The sequence below is a fragment of the Gobio gobio genome (genome assembly GCF_949357685.1).
Source record: "Gobio gobio genome assembly, chromosome: 5".
In the NCBI taxonomy this organism is placed as follows: Eukaryota; Metazoa; Chordata; class Actinopteri; order Cypriniformes; family Gobionidae; genus Gobio; species Gobio gobio.
Window position 1 is genome coordinate 62,631,104 of NC_137101.1, and position 21,187 is coordinate 62,652,290.

Here is a 21,187-nt window from a genome sequence, read left to right on the forward strand (position 1 = left end):
GGGATCGGAGAGTTCTCATGGGGAGCTTTTCACAGTGCTCACAGTCAGCTCTCTCGAGAGCTGACTGTGCATGCTCCGATCCCAGACATACAACACACAGCAGATGTGTATCCCCACCCGTGATGTAACGAGGGCAGGGAGAAACACACTGTCTGAATTGTTGTTGATTCGCCATTATTTTTCTTTTAGAGAGACACACACACACTTTGATATATATTTGGACAAACGATTTCACATGGAGCGCTTGTGAAGACACAGAAGCTGACATTGTTTGGTTCAGGGGTGCTTTATAGTTTCCTGGTCGCTGACGTCACCCGCCTATGACGTCCTGTCACGCCATTGGACTGATTTTACGAGTGCTTCATGACGCAAACGCAGGGGCGTTCCCGCAGCGCTTGACGCAGCGCGAGTTCCCTTGAAAGGGAATCAAAAAAATTCATAAAAAACTGTTCATACTGGCAGTCGGAGGGCACTCCGTGCACATTTAGTCCATATATAGCACGCATGAAGAAGATATCTTCTTCATGAGTGCTATATATGGACTACATGTGCACGGAGCGCCCTCCGGCTGCCAGTATGAAGTATGAAGAGTTTTTTTATTAAAGAGAGCAGCTGACGCTCGTATTACTATCTTTAGAAGGTACCGACGGTTTTCATATTCATAACTCCTGAAACATATTAACAAATTACGGTCACTATATGACTTTTAGAATAAAACAGAGGTCAAAAATGGAAGCTTGAGTCTTAGATCTTTTAAATGATATATAGTTTGTCAAGGTTGAACTTACATCTGACAGTAATTTTGAGCTAATTTAAACAAAGAAAGCTTCAGTGCGCCTCGTTACACGATGTGTTTGTTTGAGCTGGTGTGTGTGTGGGCGTCGCCTCAGTATTTGAATCTCAATGGAGCGCGCGCTTAGTGGGCGTGGTCGCATTAACGTATAATGAGCCGCTCAGGAATGACTGACAACGCTCTGCTTTCAAACTAATTACATAAACACAGAATATTTGTTTTTGATTTGGTTTACAGTGTTTAAAACCTGACATTTCAGCGTTTCTTCAGACACATTTCTCTTGTTTGTAAGACAAGAATTCACTAAGCTAGAGGTCATTTTCTGAAGACTATCTGAATGAACGACAGAGAGGCTGAAGATCGCGCATCATGTTTGATTTCTTTATTTTGCAAAAAGCACAAAAATTTGTTTTTATTGTGACTGTACTAAAAAAAAAAAGAAACTTAACAGATTATAATGATGTATAACACTTGCCTGAATGATAAAAAACGACAGTTATTTGAGTCTCTTTGGCACTGATAAGAAAAAAAGCAAGCCAATCACGCCGGCATGATTGCCGACTCGAGAGGGTTAATGATATTAAGAAGAAGATCTATGACCTCTGGTAGCATCTCTTTTAATAGCCTAGTCGGTATAGGGTCCAGCATACATGTTGTTGATTTTGATGATTTAACGAGTTTAGCCAATTCTTCTTCTCCTATAGCAGTGAATGAGTGTAGTTTTTCCTCAGTGACACTACAATGCTTAATGGTCTCACTACAATGGTCTGATGTGATACTGTAGTAGACGGCTGCATGGTTAAAATTTTCTTCCTAATATTATCAATCTTAAATTTAAAGAAGTTCATAAAGTCATTACTGCTGTGCTGTTTACAAACATCAGAAGTTGAAGCTATCTTTTTGGTTAATTTAGCCACTGTATCGAATAAATACCTTGGGTTGTGTTTGTTTTCTTCAAAGAGAGTCGAGAAATAAGCAGATCTAGCAGTTTTTACGGCCTTTCTGTATGCGATCATGTGCTCTTTCCACGAATTACGAAAGACCTCTAGTTTTGTTTTCTTCCAGCTGCGCTCCATTTTTCTGGCTGCTGTTTTAAGGGCCCGAGTGTGCTCGTTGTACCACGGCGTTGGACTATTTTCTTTAATCTTCTTTAAGCGCAGGGGAGCAACTGTGTCTAAAGTACTGGAAAAGACAGAGTCAATAGTTTCTGTTGCAACATCGAGTTCTTCTATACTATTTGGGATGCTGAGGAGATGATACTGATGAGGAAGATTATTTAAAAAGCAATCTTTAGTAGCGGCAGTGATTGTCCTGCCATTTTTGAAGCGAGGGGATGAAGCTAAATTCTATATATATACATATATATACAGTTTATATATATAAACTGTACTGGAATATTTTGTTCAGCTGATGTGCGTTTATTTGTTAATTTGGCCACTGTACTAAATAAAAACCTGGCATTGTTTTGGTTATTTTCTATCAGTTTATGGTAATGCTAGAGCCTTTTAAAAACGGGAAGTGCTGTCTTTCCACGCGATTCTAAAGACCTCTAAACGTGTTTGTTTTCATTTGCGCGCTAGATTACGAGTTTCTCTCTTGATAGCATGAGTAATATTGTTGTACCACGGTGCAGTATTTTTCTCTCTCACCTTGTTTAATCTGATCGGTGTAACCGTTTCTAATGTACTAGAGAAAATGGTGCTCATACTGCTAGTCATTTCCTCTGGTTCATTTGTGTGTTTGGGTTTACTGAGCAGCTGAGATAAATCTGGTAGGTTATTTGTGAATTCATCAATAGTGTTTGGGAGAATTGTTCTTCCTGGTCTATAACGCGGAGCACTATGTAAAATATCAGCAGTACGCAGTGTGCCCATTACAAGGTAGTGATCGGTGACATCATCACTTTGCGGTATGATGTCTATATCAGTAGGATTGATTCCATGTGATATAATGAAATCTAGTGTATGATTAAAACGATGAGTGGGTCCATTTACATTTTGCTTGACCCCAAAGGAGTTTAATAAATCTGTAAACGCAACCCCTAGCGCATCGTTTGTATTATCTACGTGAATGTTCAAATCACCGACAATCAGTGCTTTATCGACAGTAACCATTAGGTCTGATAGAAAATCCGCAAACTCTTTTAAGGAATCAAAATAGGGCCCTGGCGGTCTATATATGGTAGCCAAAGCAAAAGATAATAGGGATTTTTATCTGAGAGTGTAACATTTAGCACAAGCACTTCAAATGTTAATCTGTAATGTACATACTATTTTGATCTTTGTATTCCACAATCATTCCATCACTGTACCAGTAGCCTATGCACTATGATCTTTAAACAGATTGAGCTGATCAAAGCAAAAAACAAAAAGCAGAAAAACACTAAGTGAACACAAATTCAAGCGATCAGACAAACATTGGTGTAATTCCTGTAGCTTAACCTACGAGGGAATTCAGTCTTTTCCCTGAACTTTCCATCTACAACCTCTAATGATTTACATACCAGACTGATAAAGAAAAGGAGAACGAGGCTATCCCACTTCACAGCACACATGCCCTTAGAAAAAATAAAAATGAAAACCTACTCCTAACGAGCTACCAAGAGTATGCTTGCAAATTAAAAGAACATACGATTACAACATTGGGCTGTTAAACAAAACACATACTCTACTGAAACTAGAGTAGTAAATCCACCAGATAATCTGAATTTTACAAGACAAACCTGCACTAATTTATCCCAAGCATCCACAAAAGCAGATGCTTCTTCTGGGATACCCAATTTCTTAGGCTTTCCGTCGATCATCACTCTTAATATTGCTGGGTACAGAAGTGCATAATCAATCTTCTTTTCCTTCAGCCGTGCTTTCACCTGATCAAACGCCTTGTGTTTTTTTATCAATGCCGCTGAAAAATCATTGAAGAATAAGGCCCTTGTCGTCTCCAGCACACTGCGCTTCATCCATAACACGTTGTTTATCTGTGAAGTTGTGGAGTTTGATGATCACAGGTCTGAGACGTTGATTCAGACCCAGTTTCGTTGCTAGCGACCGATGCACCCGATCCAACTTGATGTGCCCAGCTTTAGTGGTTATCTGAAGATGATCAGGGATCCACTTTTACAAGAATTTAACTGGATCAGAGCCCTCTGCCGCTTCAGGTAGGCCGATGATTCGAACGTTGCATCTGTGTCCTCGGTTTTCCAGGTCATCGATGTGGTCCGTCAATTCGCGCACCTGTTTCTCCAAGGCCGCTGTTTTTGCGTCCACGGATGAAATAAGAGTCTCAACAGCAGCAATCCTCCCTTCCGCATCCCCAATTCACGGATTCATCATCTAAAGTTGGACTGTTTGGTCATGTATTGCTTCCAGGAACGTAGCAATTTTAGTATCTATAGCACACATTATATTTTATGTGTCATCTTTTCCATTGCCGTTAGTAAAACCAGCTCCGCTTCATTGACGGAGGTGCAGGCCTCCATAGTAGCTTGTTCAGGCTTAACTGGCCCGATTTTCATCTATTTTTTCATTTTCTTAGATTTACTACTAGTCAGTTTTGCGAAATAATCTTCTAGACTCATTATTAAAGATAAAGTAAATTTTTTGTGTGAATTAGCAAGCACTTAAAAGGATAATTGAACGAATATTGTCGGAGCTCATTCGAGTTGCGTCAGAACTCTACGGCGCCATCTTTCCACCTCCCAAAATCAATTTTTAATGGAAATGTGATTTCCAGATATCGCACCACCACTTCAGGCTCAAGACCGAAAACTGGACAAGGCATGACAGAGCGAACTCAAAACCACACACTTACACAATAAGACAGAGCGCACGAGAATGAGCGAAATGCTCATCCTGTGCACTCACAACAGAATAAAAACACAAGGAAGCACGAATGTCTGAATCCCGACACAGAACTGAAACCAAACTAGACATGTGTCGGAATCCGAACACCATGCTTTGAAAAGGAAACAAGGCACACAGACAAGAAAACGCACAAAAACAAGACAATACAGGAGTGTCAGGGCTCTGACACAAAACCAAGAATAAACTGACAGAACCTTGACAGATATACTGACAGTAATGTGATGGGACATCTCTGTTATTGGTTTGTGTTTTAGCACCAGCTGAAGGAGACGCAGATGTTGTTCCAGCAGAGAATCCAGCAGAGAAAGAAATTTCTTCAGCAGTTGAGAGAGGCTGTGGAGGCTCATAAGGTGAGTCTGGAGAAGAAGAGAAGTTTGAGAAATCTCAGCCAGGACTCACTGAAGCCACTGTGTGATTATGATGTGTGTCCTAACAGAGCACTGCACAGACAGCAGTGCAGGACAGTGAGAGGATCTTCACTGAGCTCATCCGCCTCATTGAGAGAAGCCCCTCTGAGGCCACACAGCGGATCAGAGATCAGGAAAAGATTGCAGTGAGTCGAGCTGAAGAACAACTGAAGCAACTGGAGCTGGAGATCAATGATCTGAGGATGAGAGACGCTGAGCTGGAGCAGCTTTCAAACACACAGGATCACATCCATTTCCTGCAGGTAACAGAGATCTAGAAGAAAGGGTTCATAGTAGATTTGAGCAAGAGACTCATAGAGAAACATTTCATGAGAGCAGAATGAGCCGTTGACTGCAATGTTGTCAGGAATTTTGTGTGTTGTCTTATATAATTATAAGGTAGATTTTCATCTGATCATCTTGTTTTAAAATAAACAACACTTATAAATGCTTTTCAGTTCTGGAAATCTCTTAATCCACAACTCCACAAGTGCAACAAACAGTTCAAAACTTACAGAACATTTAAAACAATTTTTTTAAAAAATGATCCCATCTGGTTTCTTACATCATGGTGAAATCAATTAACTTGATGATACCAATTTCATAATTGTTTGACTGTTCCCTTGAGGATCACACCCATGAGTATGTCCATGTAGATCACATTTGCATGCCGAGTCCCACCTACCCAGACATATGGGTAAAAATAGGACACGCATTACTCACTTCATTCCTATTTTTGCTTCGGAGCCAAAAGGTTGTACTGTGATCGCTCTTTCTATTCACCTTTCTAGACAAAGAGTACATTTCTACAAAGAAAAGAGCAAATCGAAATTTTAATTGCTAACAAGCAATTGCTTGCAGCTTGTCGTGGCGCATTCGTTGAAGGCGCATTCTGCGGTTTTGCACAATCCAGCTTGCTGTGCATGGAGAGTGCAGCGCTTCACTGTTCAGAGCAGTTTCCCTAATAAAGCGAGCACAGGTGATCGTCTTTTTCAAGATGTGACAAGAATGTACACCGACTGGACCCTCAGCATGGATGTACTGGCACAGAGATGGCCCCAGGGCCTGCGTAAATATGCGTTTCCCCCAGTAAGCCACCTTGCATAGACACTGTGCAAGGTCAGGGAGGATGACGAGCAGGTCTTGTTAGTTGTGCCGTACTGGCCCAACCGGACTTGGTTCCCAGAACTGATGCTGCGCGTGACAGCCCCTGGCGGATTCTCCTGAGGAAGGACCTGCTTTCTCAGGGCCAGGGCACCATATGGCACCCTCATCCAGCAGACCTCTGGAACCTCCACATGTGGTCTCTGGATGGGACGTGGAGGACTTAAGTGACCTACTGCCAGTGGTAGTTGAGTCTATCTCTTCAGCTAGAGCTCCTCTACAAGGTGTGCTTATGCATTGAAGCGGAGTCTGTTCGCTGAGTGCAGCCCGGGCCGAAAATGCCCGGTCAGCTCTGTGCTTTTCTTCCTTCAAGAGGGCTTGGAGCGCTCCACCTTGAAGGTATATGTCACCACCATTTCAGCACATCATGATGCTGGTGATGGCAGGTCATTTGGGAAAGCAGTTTGCTGAGAGGCGCCAGGAGGAGAAATTCTCCCAGGCCACGCCTCATCCCCTCCTGGGACCTCTCTGTCGTCCTTTCGGGTCTACAGAGTGCTCCCTTCAAGCCCCTAAAGTCAGTTAAGCTTAAAGTCCTGAAAGTAAAGAAAGCATTCCTAACCATGTGCACTTCATTCAAGAGTGTGGGGGGCCTGCAGGCATTTTCAATCAGCGAATCGTGCCAAGAGTTCGCACTCCCTTTCAGGACCATGTGGTGAATTCAAGCGCAGTGGCCGGAGGAGGCAAACCCAGCCCGTGTGTTGGTGAACTTAGAGATGGAGGTGATTGGGCTCCAATGAAACGTCTCTGTTCCATCCTTCAGTCAACGGGGGTACAGTAGTAATCTAGACGTTTTATTTCCAGATGTGAATGGATCACTTTCATGGTTTCTGGACAAATTGTTTATTTTTTTATTTTTTTTATGTGGTCATAATAAACCCAACACTGTATTTTGCTGTTGCTGTCATTCATTTTTTAAATATATAATTTCAATATGCACTAAAATATGTAGATTCAGCATCACAGTCTTTCTAATAACATTTAAAATATTTTTCTTATGGCTAATATTCAGCTGCTCACATGTTCTTAGCACATGGGGATTTTCTGCTAAAATGCAGTGTCACTAGGTTACCGTGTTAACTATTTCCCCTGTGTCTAGAAACGGCCCTGAATGTGACACCACTAATGCACTTGATCTGTTACATTTATGTTATTGGGAGATGCTTTATCTTCCAAATGATTTCCTAGAAAGTTCACATATGGTGTAAATGGCAAATGCTAGAATTTGTATCTCTAATGTCATATAATGAATATGAGAAGTAGTGCTGGATTGAGGAAAGTTACTAAAGATCAACAAGAGCCGCTCAAATCTGACAGTAGTGCAGGTTATTGGCTGAAGTGTGGAGGTGATGAGATTTGATTTCTGTTTCCTGTAGAGTTTCCAGTCTCTCTCAGCTCCTCCTGAATCTACAGACGTAAATGACAATTCCTTCAGTTCTCTCTCCTTTTTGGATGTCATGAAAGAAACTGTCAATAATCTGAGAGAAAAACTGGAGGATTTCTGCAAAGAGGAGCTGAAGAAGATCTCTGACAGAGGTAAAGTCCTGGAGATTCATCTACTCTCAGAAATCATCCTCCATCATCTCATATCATGTAGAAGATCATATTAGAAATGTCTTAGGAATGGATGCAGGGATCATTTTCTCTTGACATGATAATCACACTCTTCATGTCTGTTGATTTCCACAGTCACTTCCACCAACACTGTTCCCAGGCCCAGGGACGACTTCCTACAATGTAAGTCACCAAGAAAACAAGCAGAAAAACTCACTGAGTGTGTTCATGTTCTTCCAGTAGAAGGAGAAAGAAAACATGACAGAAGAGCTTTAGAGTTGATCATGTAAATGATGATTTGCACAGGATATCTGGTAAAGTGTACTGGGACTGCTGACATATTGAACTAGAAGAGTTCAGCTACACTGAAAAAAATCAGTTTAACACTGAGTAACACTTTGTTTTAAAGGTCCATAATTATGTGGTAGTTAAGCATTAATACAATGATGATTAACTTTACATATATTAAAGGCATATTAGCCACTATTTATGTGGTCATTAAGATTTAACAATCCAATAATTCATAATGAATTGAACACATATTATGGGCATATTAGCATTATTTGTAAATTATCAAAAATGTGATGGATAAATAAGCAGAAATAAGCCAATAATTAACCCCTGTGGGTCTGCACAGTTTTGGGGCCTTTTAGAAGTTTTGACATGCTTTGACATTTGTGGGGTTTTTTCAGTTGCTTATAAACATATTAATGGCAAAAGTATTTTTGAGAGAATAATGTTTATGCATGGTTTTTGAAAAAACAAACAAATTAAAAACTGAAATAAGGCCACAAAACACACAATAGATATGTGTCCACAAGACTTTTGACTAATGGGTGTTGTTGCCTAGAGTTTGTGCTTCAAACTGATGTGAGAATCATTGAGCCTACTCATTCACATAAAACAATATATTCATTTACATTTTGTAAGACACTTTTTCTTTACAAAGGCAGTATGCGAGGAGGTGTTAAGAATCATGAATAATGATGATACATCTGATACACACAATATCACTCAAATATCATGTCTCTGAGGCAAGTAGCCGATACGCTGAGTTTCTGTTCATTTGATATGTGCTCCAGTTTGCAGGTGCCTCATCATTATTATATCTATTATTATGTCTATTTGCTTCTTATTTATTAAATCCAGGCAATTGGCTGATGAAACATTGATTAAAATTAAGATACAATTTATACAAAATGAAAGTGAAAATGAAACTTTTTTCAATCATTTTAAAAAATATGTCTTTATTTGAAATTATTCTGAACATTCAAAAAAAGTTAAATGACCAATAGTTCAATTAACTTAATTCAATTAAGAACAACTTTTCCACACAATTAGTTTAGGTCAGGTCCGTACAACAAGACTAAAACAAGTTAATTTAAACAAATAATGTTTTTCTGAACCAAATTAATAGATTTAAGTTCCTGTTCTAGATAATAACTAGCAAATGCTAAAGACAATTATGTTAAGTGTTATTGTATGTAACATATGGTATGAGGAAGTAAGAAGAGACTAGTCTCAGTATGAGTGCAGTTATTGCTCATTGAATAAAGCGACACATGATGTTTGTCATGTCGCCTCACACGGCCTGAACACAAACATTCTTCTGAACTTACAGAAACTATTTTACATGTCAAACATAACTGATCATTAAACACTAACAGGCCTTTCCCTCAAAAACGCATAAAATAACACTTAACCCCCTCGAGTCGGCGGTCGCGCCGGTGTGATCGACTCACTTTTTTTCTTACCAGTGCCAAAGAGACTCAAATAACTCTGTCATTTTTTTATCATTCAGGTAAGTGTTATACATCATTATAATCTGTTAAGTTTCTATTTTTTTGTGTACAGTCACAATAAAAACAAAATGTTTTGCTTTTTGCAAAATAAAGAAAACAAACATGATGCGCAATCTACAGCCTCTCTGTCAAAGACATTCATTCAGATAGTCTTCAGAAAATGAACTCTAGTTTAGTGAATACTTGTCTCACAAACATGAGACATGTCTAAAGAAATGCTGAAATGTCAGGTTTTAAACAATGTAAACCAAATCGAAAACAAATATTCTGTGTTTATGTAATCTGTTCGAAAAGAGAGTGATGTCAGTCACCTGCGAGCCACTTCATTATCCGCTAATACGACCACGCCCACGTCCACGGATCAACTCCATAGACTGTAAAAACTCATACAAACATCTAGTGAAGCGCTGTAACGTTACTTCAGCTTCATCGTTTTGAGACGCGTTGAGGAATAATTCATCTCATGAAAAGCTGTTAATTTCTTAAAGCAACGGATTTAGGGATGATTGTAAGGTAGGTTTTATTCTGTTAAGTTTATTCTGTTAGCATCTGTGAATATTAAAACCAAAAAGACTGTTTAAGTATAAATCCTGCTGCAATATAAATTGTCATACACGCAAGACTGTTTAGACAAGATTTATTTGGCCTGTTTTGGACAGATTATAACGTGTTTATTGTAAAATAAAACCTAAAGTGTCACATCAATAAAGCTTTTATGCGCAAATGTCTGCTCAGATGCTATAAATATAGTACCAGTCAAATGTATTTTGCTTCATATTGATGTTTAAATATTATAGCCTAATGTTATTTTTCAAATTTTATATCAAAGTTTGTTTTATCGAGTTACAGTTTTTCTTGATTGCTTTGACCTGGTTAAAGAAACTAGGATCCACTCAGTTTTCATCATCACTATCTCAGCAGAGCAGAAGACCTGTCTTGCAAATGTGTTAACCCTTTCTCATTGGATTGACACATTTTCCCCACCCTTTTGCAAAACAGTTAACACGGATCTCATTCAAGTAGTCCAAACTCCATTGTTTTAGCTATGGTAATCAAACAGAAACCATGTGTTCCTAACTATTAGAAACTACCTAGATCAGTATGAAATCACTGGAGCACCTGTTTGACACTCCTTTACACAAATCTTCAATTAGCAATCAGTCTGCAGGCCTTATTAAAAAAAAGGTGCCACGTCTGTGTTGTTCTGTGCCAGCATGGATTGAGGAGGTCTAAGGCAGATGAGAGTGAGAGGAAGAGGTAGAGGGGTCAGAGGAAGAGGGGTCAGAGGAAGAGGAGTCCGTGTGCGAGGTGGAGGTGTAGTTGGAGGGCTCAGGTTTCAGATTAAATTCGGGCAACTGTTATTGATCACGTTATCAATCATTGCCTTTCTCTTAGAGAGGCTGGACAAAGAGTCCCTAAACAGGAGCACTGTTGCATCCATTGTCAGAACTTTTTGACGGGAGAACAGGTAATGTTGCTGTACAGTAGATACAGAAATATCTTCAGTGATATGCTTTATGTAATTGTTTACTCATTCCCATTGTGTAATGATTGACTGAAAGAGCTCAAATACTTGTTTGCAAGTTGTGTTTTTTGAAGGCAAAATTTGCTTTTGTTGCATATTTTAAATGTTTTGGCGCAGTTAGAGTCATTTTGACCATGAGTGCCACTGTTTAGGCCTGTGTGTTAACCGTTTTGAAAATGTGGAGTTTGAGTTGACAACAAGTTGCAACACATACTGATAGATGAGAGACACTATGGCGAGCGAGCAGCATTACAGACAGTGTGACAGGGTGACAGTGATGACATGAGGACATGATGGCGCCAGTGTGCATGGCAAGCCGTCTGTCTCGTCTACTTAGTTTGTTGTTTGCTATCGCCCTATTTATCTGTACATACTGTCGAGATGTCTCTGCTTTGCTAGTTTATGATCGCCACACACTTTTCAACATTCGAATATCTGCTGATATATTGTCTGAAAAACATGTTTTGGGAGACCACTGGACCTCGAGGCTTCCTCCTTTGCTGTCGGATATACCTGAGTATCTGCGCCGTTCACCTGTTGTTCTTCCCCGTAAGAAGCGCTACAAGCAACAGGGTAAACGCGGAGGTGTACTGGTCGGATTCAGGGCTTACCTGGCGTCCACCTGTGTGACGGGTCCTGATGGACGCTACATTCCTGCTGCCGGGCGTTTGCTGAGGATGAGAGGCCGCTGGCTCTGTCCAGTTGTCCCTGGCTCATGGGTTATTTCCGAAGCCCACCTGCTGATGGCACCATCTTCTCCCATGCGGGCTCGGATCCACCGAGGCGGTGTGGATTTTTCGAACCTGCGCCCGCTAGATCGTGCGGCGCCTCCAGGCAGTGAGGATCAAACTCTTCGCCTGTCTTTGTTTAATGCTAGATCGCTAGCCAACAAGACTTTTCTCCTCAATGACTTCTTCACTTCTCGTGAGTTGGATTTTATGTTCTTAACAGAAACCTGGCTTCATGATGGCGAGCTCACGCCTTTCTCTGAACTTCTTCCTCCTCGATGTGGCTTCCTTAGTTTTTCCTCGGACCACAGGTAGAGGTGGAGGATTGGCCGCTGCGTTTAAGTGTGTCTTTCAGTGTCGGGAGATTCCGTTTGACCGCTGCTCTAGCTTTGAGCTGCAGCTGTTTGAGGCGAATCTTCCAGTGATGGTATTATGTGCGGTGGTGTATCGACCTCCAAAGTTTAATAAGGATTTTATTCAGGACTTTGCTGACTTTGTGGCTGGGATTGCGTTAAAATATGATCGCTTTTTAATCGTTGGTGATTTTAATATACATGTGTGCTGCGAATCCAGACCTATGTCTAAGGATTTTCTTAATCTTATTGACTCTTTTAATCTTACGCAGTCTGTCTCTGGCCCGACACATGAAAAAGGACATACTTTGGATCTCATACTGTCATATGGTTTAGATGTTGCCATTGATGAAATATGTGACACTTGTATGTCGGAGCATCTGCCCGTTATATTTACTATAGTTGTCCCCTGCTCGGTCACTTCAACTGTTGCTCCCGCACGCAGTGTGCGTGCAATTAATCCTCTAACTGCCTCTCAGTTTTCTGCTGCCTTTAAAGACTCAGTGCTGTTCAGTATTGAAGATTGTAATCTTAATGTGGAGGAACTCACAAACCTTTTTGACTATACTTGTACTAAGATACTCGACTCTGTTGCTCCATGGAGGGATAAATGCACTAAAGCGCTTACTGAACCTTGGCTAAATGACTATACCCGCTCTCTCAGACGTACCTGCAGAACTGCTGAGAGAAAGTGGAAGAAGGACAAACTACAAGTGTCATTTCACATTTTAAAGGACGCCTTACATAAATACCAGGGAGCAGTTAAATCTGCTAAAACTCATTTTTTATCTCACCTGGTTGCTAATAACACCCAGAGGCCTCAGGTTCTCTTTAAAGTGTTCAATTCTCTTGTTAACCCTTGTGAAATTGACTGTGCTGTGCCATCCACATTGTTGTGTAAAAACTTCCTGAAACACTTTATAGATAAAATTGCTGGCCTGAGCTTTTCATCCTCTGCTTTTACCAGTGACCCCTCTGTTCCATCTTTATGCCCAGCTGTCTTCCAGCAGTTTGAGCCGGTTACATTACATGTTCTCTCGGACATAGTTAAGCAGCTTCGTCCTGCAAACTGCCTGCTGGACAGTATCCCTGCCCGTTTACTCAAAGATGTTTTTAACACTGTTGGGTCCAGTATTTTAACCTTGGTTAACACATCACTCAGCTCAGGTTGTGTGCCAGCTGCTTTTCAACATGCTGTCGTGCAACCTCTTTTAAAAAAGAAAAATCTGGATCCTTCAGTTTTGTCTAATTTTAGACCTATTTCTAAACTTCCCTTCTTATCTAAAATCTTGGAGAAGGTTGTTTATAATCAATTACAATCATTTTTAGATGATTTTAATATTTATGAAAAGTTCCAGTCTGGTTTTAAGCCCCGCCATAGTACTGAAACTGCCCTTCTAAGAGTCTATAACGATCTACTCTTAGAGGTTGACTCAGGAAACTCAGCTGTTTTAGTGCTCTTAGATTTGACTGCCGCCTTTGACACTGTCAACCACTCTATCCTTTTATCCCGACTCAATCAAAGTGTTGGCATTACGGGCATGGCCCTAAAATGGTTTGAATCATATTTGGCAGATGGAAGTTTTTCTGTCCACCTTGGGAATTGCTCTTCATCTGCTGCCCCTCTTTCTTGTGGGGTCCCCCAAGGTTCCATTTTGGGACCCATGCTCTTTTCTCTGTACATGCTGCCCTTAGGGTCCATTTTAAAAAAACATAACATGTCTTTCCACTGTTTTGCAGACGATGTACAAATCTATTTGCCTGTAAAAAACAATGACAAGGATACTGTCCAGCCTTTGTTGAACTGCTTGAGTGATATCAAAATTTGGTTGGATCAAAACTTTCTCTGTCTCAATGATAATAAGACTGAAATTGTTGTGTTTGGTCGTGCTGTACATTTTAGTGCCTGTGTTGATGCTCTTGGTACTTTAGGTTCTCATATTCGACCTTTTACCAAGAAACTGGGTGTGATTTTTGACAGTGATTTTAAATTTGATAAACAGATTAGCTCTGTTGTTAAAACCAGTTTCTTTCAGCTGAGACTATTGGCTAGGGTTAAACCTTAGCTGCTACGTAAAGACTTTGAAAGAGTCATACATTGCATTTATTACGTCCCATTTAGATTACTCTAACTCTCTGTATGTTGGATTGGATCAGTCATCTCTTCGCCGGTTACAGTTAGAACGCAGAACGCAGCAGCTCGACTTTTAACTGGGACTAAAAAGTGCGACCACATCACACCGGTTTTGGCAACACTCCACTGGCTTCCGGTTTGTTTCAGGATCGAATTTAAAATAGTTTTAACTGTTTTCAAGATCTTAAATGGGTTATCGCCCTCCTATTTATCAGAGCTTTTGCATGTCCACACACCTGTCAGAGCACTGAGGTCTTCCAATCAGATGCTCCTTGATGTGCCCAGATCCAGGTTAAAAAATAAAGGTGACCGAGCCTTTGCAGTGGACCATCTTTGGAATGGTCTACCCATTCATGTAAGAACAGCCCAGACCATTGAAACATTCAAGTCCTTGCTTAAGACCCATTATTATGCATTGGCTTTCAAATCAAGTTGAGCTTTGATATCTTGACCTTGACTTTGTTGTTGTGCTGTTGGTTATTTTGTATTGTATACTGTGTATTGTTTGTGTATATTATCTCTTTGATTTTGAATTTTGTTAAGCACTTCGGTCAACTATGGTTGTTTTTAAACGTGCTATATAAATAAAATTGAACTGAAAATTGAACTGAACAGTGTGTTCCTCCCTGCCCAAGCTATATCACGAGCGGCGATACACACTTGATGTGTGTTGTTTGTTTGGGAGAGCAGCACGCGCAGTCGGCGCTCGAGGGTCAGGGGGGTTAGAGATGGGCCCGCCCCTTTTTTAAAACCCTTTTTTTTTTAAAGCCTGCGCTGCAGTTTCTGCGGCTCTGAGGAGTTGGATGTCTGCAGTATCGTTGCAGGGATTGAAGACTCGCCACTTCAATCTCCTGCCAGTGAGGAGCTCATGGAGGTTTTGTGCAGAGCTGTGTCTAAATTAAACATCGACTGACCACAAGATAATCAGGAGCGTGCCTCAGTTAAAAGCAGGCTCGAATGAGCTCTTCCTGCCACCCCTCTCTGTGCAGCCTCCACGTTGGGGCATGCCGTTTTTCACCTATCTCCACACTGAGGTGTCGAGATTGTGGAAGCAGCACGCATACACTCACCACAAACAGTGTCCGAGGCTGCCCCTGTAAGCATTTTCCCCAATTGCTCTGCTTCCGGGAGTTCTAGAGAGAGTGCGTCAGGATAGTGCCCGGCCCGTCTGTTGTTAGTAGTCCCATTCTGGCCGGGCCGAGTTTGGTTCTCGGACATTGTGTCTCTCCTCGACGGCTCTCCCCTGGAGATTCCACTCAGGAGGGACCTTCTCTCTCAGGCGGGCAGTGTCTTCATACACCCTCGCCCAGAGTTGTGGAAACTGTGGGCTTGGCCTCTGAGGGGGCCCAGCTCATGAGTTCTGGTCTCTCAACCGAAGTTGTGGAGACCATTCTACACTCTAGAGCTCCTTCCACGAGGAAACTGTATGCTTTGAAGTGGAGACTCTTCACCTTATGGTGCAGAGATCCCCTGTGGGATCCAGTTAACTGCCCTGCGAGCGCGGTGCTGGAGTTCCTGCAGGAGAGGGTCTCCGCTGGGTTAACTCCCTCCACATTAAAGGTGTACGTGGCGGCCTTAGCAGCTTACCACACTCCTTTGGGTGGAGTTTCATTGTGTCGCTCCAATGAAACACCACCCAAAGGAGTGTGGTATGCTGCCCTTACGTTACTCGTTTCCTTCATGGCACTTTGAGGTTGAGACCTGCAGTTCGCACCAGGGTGCCGGCCTGGGACCTCGCTGTCGTCCTCAAAGGCCTTTCCGAGGCTCCCTTTGAGCCGCTCGAGGAAGTTTCTGAGAAGTTTCTCACTTTAAAGACTATCTTTCTTCTTGCTATATATTCTTTGAAAAGAATAGGGGATTTGCAAGCCCTCTCTGTGGCACCCTCATGCTTGGAATTTGCCCCCGGCATGGCTAAGGCCTTTTTGCATCCTAGGCCGGGTTATATTCCTAAGGTCCCTATTAATCCTGTAAGACACTTAGTACTGCAGGCCTTCTGTCCTCCTCCATTTCTTAAGTCAGACCAAGAGAGACTTAATCGGCATTGTCCTGTCCGGGCACTAGACGCCTATGTCCACAGAGCTGCCCTGTGGAGAAGATCAGAACAGTTGTTCGTTTGTTATGGGCCACCCTCGAGGGGGGGCCCTACGTCAAAGCAGAGGATGAGCAAGTGGGTAGTCGAGGCTATCTCACTTGCTTATGTTGCGGCCGGACGGCCTTCTCCTTTGGCTGTCCGGGCCCACTCAACTAGGAGTATGGATGCCTCTCAGGCACTTTTGGCAGGGGCCTCCCTGCAGGATGTTTGTGATGCGGCAGGCTGGTCCTCACCGCACACTTTCGTCAGGTTCTACGAGCTCGACATTAATGCTACTCCTGGGACTCGGGTGCTCGCCCCTTAGACAGAGTCACTGCGGGCACCCGGCTCCTATGGGGACGTGGGTATTCTCGTTCCCAAAGCGGTGACGCAGCGCAAGTTCCCTTGAAAGGGAATGTCTCGGTTACGACTGTAACCGTAGTTTCCTGAATAGGGAACAAGACGCTGCGTCACTCTGCCATACTCCCCGCATGCCGCAACAGTCTTGCTTCATCCCTTCCAGAAGCTGTGGGCTTGTACTTCCTGCTCTGCTTTATAACCTCCGGTCAATGACGTCATCCGCCTATGACGTTCCGTCTCTCTATTGAACTGATTACATACACGCTTCACGACCCAATCACGCAGAGGCGTTCCCAAAGCGGTGACGCAGCGTCTCGTTCCCTATTCAGGGAACTAAGGTTACAGTCGTAACCGAGATGTTTTGTAGAAAGTGAATTGCTTTCTTTACTTTGAATTTCGTTTTGTATAAATTGTATCTTAATTTTAATGATTTAATATTATTTTTTTACATGTGACTACTTTTAAAAACATAAAAATAGTAAAAAATGCTCTTAGTAATTTTAGTCTTGTTTCTAGTCTAAATATTTAAACATTCTTAAATCAAGATGCATTTACTAGATAAGTAGGGGCGCAGTGGTTCAGTGGTTCATGTAAGTTGTCTACAAACCGGAAGGTTGGTGGTTCAATCCCCGGTTCCACCTGACCAAGTGTCGAGGTGTCCATGAGCAAGACACCTAACCCCAGCTGCTCCTGATGAGCTGGATGGAGCCTTGCATGGCTGACACCGCCGTCTGTGTATGAATGGGTGAATGTGAGGCAAGATGTAAAGCGCTTTGGATGGCCATGGGTCTCTTGAAAGCGCTATATAAATGCAGTCCATTTACCAAGTACAATACATAATATATGTCCTTTGTCCTGTTGCTCTCAGTCACACACCTGAATTAAGTTCATTCATTATGCAGGTCATTATGCAGACTATTATGTTCTTCTGTCCTCTCAGGTGATATCCATCATTATTCATTAGATATCACGCCTCCTCACATACTGGCTTTGTGAAGAAAAACTGTCTTACAAATTTTAAATCAGTGTATTGTTTTATGTGAATGAGTAGGCTCAATGATTCTCACACCAGTTTGAAGCAAAAACTCTAGGCAAATACACCCATTAGTCAAAAGTATTGTGGACACATATCTATTGTGTGTTTTGAGGCCTTAATTTATTTTTATTTTTTTCTCAAAATTCATGCATTAACATTTTTCTCTCAAAAATATAAGCATGTACATTGTAATAAATCCACTGGAGGCAAGTTGCTGAACCCAAGTGCAGTTTAATCAAAATTCAAAATGTAAAACAAAGACTTGGCATGAATTGGCATAAACTATAAACAAAGACATGGCTCACATAGCATGGCTAAAACAAAACTCACCAACAGTGGTAACAACCTCAATATCAGACCAGGACACACAGCAAACATGAGGGCTAAATACACAGAGACTAATGACTAGACAAGTGACACCTGTGAACAGTGATTAAACAATGAACCAATGACAGAACTGAGGGCCTGGGAATCACATGACAAGACCGGGAAACAAGACAGTGAACATGACACACTCAGAAAACATGATAAACTAAAAACATGAAACATGAACCAACACCAAAACACCCTGTGACATACATACATGTTGCTCTCATATTATGGTAGCCCAATTTGTGCTGAATACAGTGTAATTACACTTTTGCCATTAATGTGTTTATACGCAACTGAAAAAAACACAAATGTCAGAGCATGTCAAAACTTCTAAAGGGCCCCAAAACAGCTCAGACTCCTAGGGGTTAATTTCAAAATGTACTCTCCTGATCCAGACCTGTGCAAAGCATGCTGGGAACTAAAAATCCACTGCAGTTTCACTTTATTCAACACTAATTATTCAGATAGTCCAAATGGATTAAGTAAACTTCAGTTTTACATATTTAAGTGGATTTTACACATTAAAATTAAACAAAATATTTAGTAATTGTGTGGTTTTAACTCATTTTAATTAAGTAAATTTAACAAGCAGTAAAAATCTTTTTACAGTGTACATTAAAAGATCAGATTCATAATGCCTGATTCTGATATGTTTTCTCTCCATCAGATTCCCATAAGCTAAATCTGGATATGAACACAGTGAATGAACGCCTCTTTCTGTCTGAGGGAATAGTTAAATACACTCGAACAGATCCTCAGTCGTATCCGGATCATCCAGACAGATTTGATGTGCATCGTCAGGTGTTGTGTGGAGAGAGTGTGTGTGGACGCAGTTACTGGGAGATTGAGTGGAGTGGATGTGGACGTAAAGGTGTGTTTATATCAGTGTCATATAAGAGCATCAGCAGGAAGGGACGGGGTAAAAATGGTTTGTTTGGAGCTAATGATCAGTCCTGGAATTTGCTCTGCTCTCCCATCAGTTGCTCATATACACACAATAGCATAAAGACTGATCTCCCTGTAGAGTCCATCATCAGCAATAGAGTAGGAGTGTATGTGGATCCCAGTGCAGGAACTCTGTCCTTCTACAGTGTCTCTGGAGACACAATGAGCCTCATCCACACAGTCCAGACCACATTCACTAAACCGCTCTATCCTGGGTTTAGGCTTACACGTGGATCATCAGTGAAAATGTGTTGATGAATGAGCCGCATTGATTGAGTAAATGATGAGCTCCCACTAAACGAGATAAAAATAAAGTCAGAGAATATTTAAGGATGAGTGAGGGAAACAACGCGAAAAGCAAGATAAAACAAAGAACAAACAGGCAGGGAAACTAACAGAGAAGAGAGAGCAAATATGAGACAGAAGAAGACTCACTGCAAATATGTCTGGATGATACCAGCAAATCCAAGACTTTCAACTCAAAACTTAATTTAAGACATCCAAAGATGATCTCAAAAGACATGTGGAGAGTGAATTTGCAGAGTTTAAAGAACAGTGAAAGAAATACAGGAACAGAACGTCAATGTCGAGGGAGTTAAGACTCAGATTGAAGAGAATGAATCAATCACACCGTTTGTTGATCAATTCCTGTGTAAATGAAGGATCTAATGATTCTAAAAGAAATCTGTGTGTGTGTGTGTGTGTGTGTGTGTGTGTGTGTGTGTTACTTCAACCATGCATCTGTGTTGTGCTTTATTTTATTTTATTTTATTTTATATTATAATCGATCATTTATAATCATTAGTCATGTTTATATTTGTCATTTGATTTATACCATTTATCATTTAATCATTTATTCATTTTATTATTATTCATGTCATTTTATGTTTTTTATATTTTATATTATTTCCTTGTTACTGTAGTTTAATCATCTGATTGTGGGGTTTCACAGAATGTGGCACGTTTGCCTTCATGAATAAGAGATAGTTTCATGGTTTTATGGGATGTTGTTGTGAATCAGTCAGAGTAGAATAAACACACTTGTTGTATTTATGCTGGTCAGATTGTGATGATGGGGAGTCGACTACAAAAGAGTGGATTCCTGGACTCTGAATAGCCGTAGAGTCGGGCTCTGACTCTGTGTCTGAACTCTCTCACTCGTTCACTGATTCTCTGATCCCTATATAGTGCATGGCAGTCGAGTGCACTATAAGGACTGAGAAATTCAGACACTGCCATATTACACTGCGTGTCAGAGCTGGAGTACAAACAACTGTCACACACATTTATCCTACATGTAGTTTACTGTAGAAATAGATAACAGTCATAGCTGTTACGATATAGGTTAGCCAATAGGTGACAACAGTGAGCTATCAGGAGATGGGGAGGACACGAGGTGAAGAACAGTGTGAAAACAGAGAAATGCATGTGAAGTACGAGGAAAAGTGAGCGGAATAAAAGCTAGTGTTTGACCCATCCCAAGTCTCATTTATGAACATGAAACATGGTGTCAGAAGTCAGAACCAACAAAGACCACTCAAGCCGAACAAGCAAGTAAACGGACAACGTATTTGTTAATCAAGTTAATCGTTCAGTCAAGTCAGATCAGCAGCTAGCAGCCATGGCATACAGCATCCCGGTTCCAGAACCCATGGACATGAAAGGTGACACACACAGCAACTGGGCGTTTTTCCGTGCACAATGGGACAATTATGAGATTGCCACTGGCCTGGATAAAAAAGACAAAAAAATTCGAGTGGCAACACTACTGACAGTGATGGGAAAAGAATGCCATCAACTTCAACGCCATCTACACATGCCGTCGGCAGACAGGGAGGATCCGACTAAAATACTAGATGCATTACAATCACATTTTGAACCATGCAAGAATGTGATCTACGAAAGGTTCGTGTTTAATGACTGTAAACAAACTCAGTGTGAGACAGCAGAACAGTTCATTGCAAAGTTAAGGAAGCTAGCAGATACATGTGAATTTGGTGAATTAAGAGAAGAGCTGATCCGTGACCGGCTGGTCATAGGCACAAAGGATTCAAGTGCTCAAGCACGGATATTACGCGAACCA

At 41.3% G+C, this 21,187-nt stretch overlaps 1 protein-coding gene across 1 annotated transcript in view; it reads left to right on the plus strand.

Annotated features, from left to right (window-relative positions):
• Window positions 1-20,839, plus strand: part of LOC307126920 (tripartite motif-containing protein 16-like) — a 37,191-nt gene extending 16,352 nt beyond the window's left edge. The window contains exons 2-6 of the mRNA XM_079817791.1: window positions 4,911-5,006; window positions 5,093-5,326; window positions 7,601-7,760; window positions 7,914-7,961; window positions 18,827-20,839. Coding sequence (XP_079673917.1) covers window positions 4,911-5,006; window positions 5,093-5,326; window positions 7,601-7,760; window positions 7,914-7,961; window positions 18,827-19,359 — 1,071 coding nt within the window. The 3' untranslated portion in view covers window positions 19,360-20,839. The remainder of the gene's footprint in view (window positions 1-4,910; window positions 5,007-5,092; window positions 5,327-7,600; window positions 7,761-7,913; window positions 7,962-18,826) is intronic.
• The last annotated feature ends 348 nt before the right edge of the window (window positions 20,840-21,187 follow it).